General features: G+C 31.0%; 1 protein-coding gene across 6 annotated transcripts in view; it reads left to right on the forward strand.

The window, feature by feature from the left end:
• The window catches only part of LOC106692934 (cytochrome P450 4F5), a 59,920-nt gene that overhangs the window by 6,085 nt on the left and 45,950 nt on the right, over positions 1–7,885 (forward strand). For 5 of the 6 annotated variants that reach the window (XR_010843251.1, XR_010843250.1, XM_067046789.1 and 2 more), the window contains exon 3: positions 5,811–5,926. The exons of the other annotated variant lie outside the window; for it this stretch is intronic. Coding sequence is in view for 3 of the 5 variants with exons in the window: in XM_067046789.1 (XP_066902890.1) it covers positions 5,811–5,926 (116 nt within the window). In the remaining 2 variants the exon portion in view is untranslated. The remainder of the gene's footprint in view (positions 1–5,810; positions 5,927–7,885) is intronic. 6 annotated transcript variants of the gene reach the window in all.

Genomic DNA, 7,885 nt, shown 5'->3' on the forward strand with positions numbered 1-7,885 from the left:
AGCTTCAACAATCTTACACTCGTGGCAACATGATGTCCTTCAATATAATTTCCTTGAGGAGCTTAGACCAACTATCAATTTATAATACTCTTAAGAGAGAAAAAAAAAAACCAAATTGACCACAACAGTAATAATCAACAGTTTCACAAACAGACGCCAAAGCCATTCGAATTCAAACTACATCAGACTAATCAACAAAACTTGCATTAATATATAATGTACAATATTTACCATATTGTTTTGAGATACACCCTGATACAATATAATTGTGTTGATACTAATTAAATTTTACACAATAAGACTATTTCATATTTTGGTGCAACAAACTAAAGGGGAAAAAATCAAATCATTATTGAATTAAAATAAAATACGTAAATCGAATATAATACTATATATATCGTTGAATAACATGAAATCGATATCATTCATGTATATTTACATTAATTAGTTTAATTTTTGTGATTATATCAGCGGGTTGTAGTTTTAGTGTAATTTCCTAATTCTTAGGATTTATTTATTAGAGGGTTTAATTTGTTGGGGCAAGACTGGAAGAAATTAGGTGTCAGTTAATATGAGTTGAGTGTTATCAAGTTCGAAAACTCAAAAAAAGGAATATGGGACAAGTAATGAGTAAACTAATAATATATAATATAATAACATACAAAACAAAAATAATAAAAGAAAACTATTTACAATATAAACAAAATCTATACACATGTCATAGTAAAAACTAACAAGCTCCCCAAAATAAATGCTATATACACAATTTAAACCTAAGAGTAAAATAAAAGAATTCTTTATACAATGCATTAATAAGCTAAAATGAAAAAAACAAAACAATATTTACAAATGTCAATAATAATCCGAAACAAAAAACAACAAATAACAAAATTTTCTGTAATATAATCTGGGTGGTGGCAGGCAATATAAGAACACTTGGATGTTTCAATTCTTCAATATGAACAGTTCTTCTCTTTTTATACTCTTTGATACTTTCTATTGTAACAATATTGTGTTCCCTTATAATAATCACCCTGAATGGACCCTCGTATCGCTGTATCTTCTTACGCCTGTTAGATCCCAACTTCCTATATACGATCGTCCCGATTTTGATTGCTCCCGTCCTATCTGTGACCTTTAAATTCTCCCGCACCACCCTCCTGGCTTTTTCCTTTTCCATTCTTCCTAGTGCCTTCACACATGACTTTCTGCGAGCTGCATGGTTGTTGTATATTTCCTCAGCGTCCACTGTCATGCCATTATATTCCCGCCGGTGTCCTCGTAGCCCAAAGAGGATCTGAAATGGTGAAAACCTCGTAACGGTGTGTACAGAATGATTATATGCCGCTATAGCCTAGGCATTGCTACATACTGTTCCAATCTCTTATTGATCTGATTATAAGCGAAGATGGTCACTCAACGTGACATGAAGCCGCTCTATGCTACCAGGGGTGCCCTAGTGTGTTGAGGTGCCATGTTGATTAGGCCGTGATTGTGTTCGATCCGAGTCCATCCCGGCTTGAATTTCAAAAACTTAAAAAAAAAAAAGAATAACGGACAAGCAATGACACTCTCGGTTGCAACTGAAACACTGCTTTATTCATCTCAGCGCTCCTGTATATATGTCATCGAAGTAACAGCTGACTCAGACCGTAACTCAAGTAATCCTGTACAGTGTCTATATTTAATTTAGAGTCCATTTTAAATATTTTAGTGTAATATGGATAGTTATTAATAAATCTGAGGCATTTGTTTTGGAATACTTGTATGTTGAATGAAGTAGTAATGCTCGATATGGGGGAGGCATAAGTTAAGATAGTACCGCTTTATGTATTATCAATCTATTTCTACTGACTTTTAGTTTTATTTATTTTTATAAAAGTATGGATACAGTTTATATAAAAATTTTCTTGCGTTTTCCGATTTCAAATTGATTGGTGGTTAAATAATAAATAGTTCACTGTCCAAAGTATTTAACTGTTTTGTTAAAAGGGACAGGGATATCATTTCAATCTAGTCGATTGAAGTATTCGTATGAAGTAGTCGTTTGGTGGAAATGATAGCTTCTGTTTTATCATTATTTAAATTTAAACCCCATTTTTTAGGTATTTAGATGTTTTTTGAAAACATCTATTAGCATGTTACCGATTGTGTCAATACGGTATGAAGAGGTGTAAATCGCTGTACCATCGACAAAAAGTGGTATAACAAGCTTTTTGAATTTTGGGAAATCATTTATGAAGAGATTGTATAGTATGGGACTTAGACAAAAACCGTGCGGGAGACCAAGTGGCAATGGTATGAGTGAGAGAGGTTAACAAAACTTTCAATATCAAGCCTGAAAATTTAATAAAGCTTCTAGTTTTTGAAAACCAAACTTTAATGATTATTCTCAAAACCCAAGACCTGATTATTTTAATTATCTAAACCCAAATTTTAATACAAGACCTAATAAAACATACTCTTCACAATTCAACCCAAACCATCCTTTTAATAAAACCACAACAGTAAATAAAGACTCGCAAAATAAAGTCTCGATGGGAACGTGGAATCGTCCTGACACACGAAAATGTATTTCGTCTTATGGATTAATCACATAGACAGATCTAAAGACGAAACTGATATATCTTTACAAAACATATTAGAACAACAAGAACAATTTGAATTAGAAAAATAAAAACAAATTAGGAAGTAATTAGAATCACAATTAAGAGAACAAAACGAACTACTTAAGCATTACGAACAAAGAAAGCAAGGAGAAAAATAATTTCTTAGGCATAGGCTTAGGTGGTAAGGACTAAAGGACGGACGAGTATTAAATTTCTAATTAAAATCCATTGAAAAAAAAAAACCGTCTTGAAAAGACGAGTAAACATTTTTTGGAATATTTTTTCGGGTGTTCTTTTAGCCCTTCTAGGAGTTTTAAAAAGTATCTTAATTAATCAAAGTGTTAAGGTTTATAGCAAAAAAAGTTATAAGGACTCAAATAAGCACAAAAATCTAGTGCATTTTTAATCGGTATTTGCGAGTTGTATCAATAAAAATAATTTAAAACAAGCGATTATAAATGATAATAATAAAAAAGATTCTAGATAGGGCTACTATTCAGGCGTTGTGCAAATTTATAGCAGAATCCAAATTAGATTTTTAAAATTAAATAAATAATAACAAATTAAATAAAATAATAAAAATTAATAAATTTAAATAATCATATCAATAATAATAATAACAATTTATATCCTCAGTTCCATTCTTTTATAATATAACAACAGGGGCAGTGTAGGACTCCAACGGGAGTCTTGGGCCGACGTAGGAAAAGGGAAAAAAAATAAAAAAGATAATTCCATTAAAGGTAGTTTGTATAAATTAAATTATAATAAAGTAATATACCTCGTAGTATCCTCAGAACTCACGAGCATTTGTTCCGAGCGAATGGATATTGCCTGAGTAAATAATTTAAATATAATTAATGGATTATTAAATAAAATAATTAAAATAATAATAATGTAATTTATAATAATAAAACAAATAAATTGAACAATAAAATAATAGAAAAATTAATAAGAACGAATCATATGAAACTAGAAGAAAAATTAACTTCCACGCCTATCCTTAAGCATACAATAAAAACGATGGATGAAGATCTTGTATATACTAGAAATTCACAAATTTATAAAAACGACATAAAAATAGAAATTGATAAACTTTTAAAAGATAAAATAATTATAGCATTATAACCGCAGATTTTTACTTATCCTTAGTTATATATTTATGGTTTATACTTGACCACGCTCAGCGGAGAAGGGGGTGAGTTTAAGGAAAATAATAAATATAATCGCAAAAGGGGAAAAAAACAAAACAATAGAGAATAAATTGCTCCATAGGTGCCACGTTATTTTTTCATGGAAATAACGAAAGCCCCGAAGCATTATGCCCACAATATAACTGAAATATATACCCTTATATAAATAATTATCGAATTATGACCACTGGCGAATTTACCTTTACATGCAGATAACAGAAAACCTAGGGGTGTTACCTCCCACCTTTTGAATTATCGTAATTTTCCGTGAACAACAAAAAAAAAAGTAAATTAACAAGTTGAAAGCAGAGAAAAAACAGCAGAACCATATGTACAAAAGTTTAATAATAAGAAGAAATATATGTACCCAGAATGAAAAAGGGAAAAAAAAAGAATTCTTATCAATTAATAAAACAATTAAATCTTATAGGTTGACTTAACCTTTACTTAAATGCTTAACCTTAATAACTATATTTACATTATTATTCTCTTATACAGGACAAGCTGAAGAAACGTCAATGCACTATATCCCCACTTCTTGTGTTAATCACCGTCCACTGAAGTAGAACACCATAATTTTGAAAAAACAAAACAAATACGATGACATTTCTCATATGGTGATATTCCAGTTCAAACAGTAAAGACAGAGAGCCTTTAAACTATTACAATCGTAACGTGTTCCAAAATCAAACTGTCGCCTTCACAAAAACAAAACCCACTCGTCTGAACATATCGCTCGTGTTTTTTTTTTTCCTATGACACCCGTAACACCTCTTGTCTACACAGATCTAGCCAGAGCTTTTATTTCACCATGGCAACCGTAACACCACCTAACCTTATAATTCGCCCATATAGGTTGTACCAAAACAATCAGACGCACCGGGTAAACGAAAAATTAGAATGGTTGTTGATTATACAAAATTGAATGAACAAACTATAGATTTCCACTACCAAACTTGGAACACTTACTAACAGAGATAGAAAAAAATTAGCTGAAGTTGAAACTGACAGCTGAAGTTGCCATGGATACGACCCTTATTCATGAATGGACCATTGATAAATAAATATCGTATCTATGGCAATTTTAGCTAGTAGTTTTATAGTGGCCCAACTCTGCTTACTAAATAAAATACTACTATATACTTGAGCGTGTGAGATTTATCATTGGGTTTCCATTAAATCGAAATGGACCAAGACGTGGTACCAAAAACAGCTTTTAGCACAGAATACGGATCCAATATTTTTAAACATACTAAACAAGTTAGTCTTCATAAACAATATTATAATATTTTAAACATACCTAACACCTTAGTCTACATCGACGATATTATAATATTTTAGGATAATTTGACAAACATATAATACATTTTACGGTATTATTCCCCGATCTCTCTAAAAAATCTTTCGAGGTTTGACACCCCTTTCTCCAGATTATCAGAGAACGGGCTGTTGCATTGTTAGTGACGGTAGAGGTGGGATTTCGGCTGTCACTACTGCAGGGTTTTCCTGGGATAAGTTTAGGCTGTTGCCCGATGACAAGATACAGTGTATTAGTTTCTTATCATCTTTCAAAATAAATAGTAAAACACACAAGGCGATAGTGAAGGTGAATAGAAAATTGACAAAATAAAAAAGTGATTCTCAGGACTCACAGTTTCTTTCGTATATAAAGGTCCTGGGTTTCGGCGCCAAGTGTAAAGGAATGAGGAATGGCACTCACGAGTTAGGGTGAAAGACGGTTCATTTACAAAATTTACAAAAAAATAAGAAATTCATATTTAAAAAAACAAATACAAACCAAATTAAATTTACGCTCCCCTTACAACCTGAGGATCCGATAGCATGAATTAGGCAATTCCCCTCGTGTTATTATTATATATAACCTTAGGGACAAAGTCCAAGATATTTAAAATATATCTTATTTATTGAAATTTCCCCGAATATTTTCTATTTTTTTTGTTTTGCATATTTTTGGAAATTTATTAAAGAATTATTCACTTTTTTGCAGGTTTACGGGCCTATTTCTTTCAAATTGTTAAACAATACGGAAAAAATGGTATATGCTTTCTTTATGCGTATAGCTTCCATCTATTGGTGGTTGTTTATGGACCTCAAGTTCTGAAGGTAATGTAACTGTGATAATTGCTAGTTTATTCAATAATTATTCGGTATTAAATTTCACCCATTAATATTATGAAAAGACAGGAAACTGCACGTCCATTTCGACTATTACAGCACTTACTAGACAAACGGTCTAAACTTCCAACACATTACAAACGACTGATCTACATGACTGTAATAAGGCCAATCTGTACGTATGGAGTTGAGCTTTGTGGCTCCACCAAACCTTCGAATTCCTCTTGTATTCTATCCTTACAATCCAAAATCCTTCGTAAAATCCTCAATGCTCCTTACTTTGTCACAAATAAAATCATACATAAAGACCTTAATGTTCTCTATGTAACCGATCTAGCCCGAACCAGATATCACTCCTTCCATTATAAACTTCCTAACCACTCAAACCCCTTAGTTTCTAATCTTGCATCCTCTTCCATTCCTGACAATGCTCCGAGGCACCTGAAAAGAAGTTGGCCACGAGACCAGCTAATGTAAAATGTCATTAGAGTGCTACCAATGGGTAATTTCTCTAAACTCCAATTTAACTTAGATCAGATTTACTAAATCTATTATAATGTACAGTTGTAAATAGCAATAAATAAATATTTTAAAAAAATATTATTATATATTGGATGATTATTATTATTATTTATTATTGATTATTATTTTTATATAGTGAATGAATCAATGTTTGAAATATGAAAAACAGTGGTTATTATGTAATAAAACCAGACTTCTTTGATAAGAATGAAAAGAATAATTAACCAAGAAACAAAACACTCTCAGCAAAGATAACTTGATATATCAATACGTCAATAGAAAAAATTGATCTCAGGTGTATGCGGTATACAAAGTATATAACTCTAAAAATAATGTAGTAAATGACAAAACTTATGATTTATAAAAAATGTTCTGTGAAAATTATTACATTACAGCAGGGGTATAAAATCACAGAAGACATTAGGAGCATTCATGTTCATACATTAGTTTAATATTTTAAATCATAAAATGGAGAAATACTTCCTTAGTTAGCTTGTTAAAACAATATAACATTTAACATGTTTGAGAGTCTGTTAATAGGTTTGCTAAATGAATAATGACGTCACGCAACAAATCTGTTGAGTTCCACTCCATTTTCTCTTATCTCTTGACTTTTTGATAACTTAGTTGCTCGTAGTTCGTGTTGTTTTGTTTTGGACGTTTTTAAACTTCAATGACTAGAGCAGGATCAAGTGAGGTAGAGGAAAGATGATTTGACGAAACTATTAGAGATTTTAATATATCGTAAAGATTACAAGATTACAAAATAGGATGCCCAGAAAATCTGCTAGGAGCTCCTCTGCATTCAATAAATAGCATGGACTGCCCACGATACATTACTTATAATATTTAGCATGCTAAAACTTGTTACATTTAACACAATGTCATGAATACCAGTATTGTAAATATTATGGTGGTTGGTATGGCTTGGAAATGCTGAAAATGGCTTAGGAGGATATGTAATAATTGTATGGTTCTTTGTAATGTATAGTTTATTTTTATGGTTTTATGTTTATTTTATAATTGATGAATGCAGTTATTGGGATAGAATATCTCTAGTGGTTATCTTTTTTAATATTATTTTTATAAAAATTTTTAAAAGTATGTCGAACTTTGTTACTTTAATTGAGAAATATTAGTATCAAAGATTAGATAGAAGAATCAAAACTCAAAAAATTACATATTTGATTTTAACTTCGCATTTTTTTTTTAAATTATTTATTTATTGTAATTTACAACTGTACAAAATAATACAATAGGTAAATATGTAGTATGTTTCGTATACATTTGAAAATCTTGGGAAGGAACCACCCATTGGTGGTACTTCAAACACTAATTTAAACTAGAAGGTCCCGTGGCCATCTTCTTTTCAGACGCCTCGGAGGATTATCAGGGATTGTTAAGGATGAAAGATTAAGAATTAAT

Source organism: Halyomorpha halys, unplaced genomic scaffold, assembly GCF_000696795.3.
Source record: "Halyomorpha halys isolate HHAL.00 unplaced genomic scaffold, Hhal_1.1 Scaffold78.1, whole genome shotgun sequence".
NCBI lineage: Eukaryota > Metazoa > Arthropoda > Insecta > Hemiptera > Pentatomidae > Halyomorpha > Halyomorpha halys.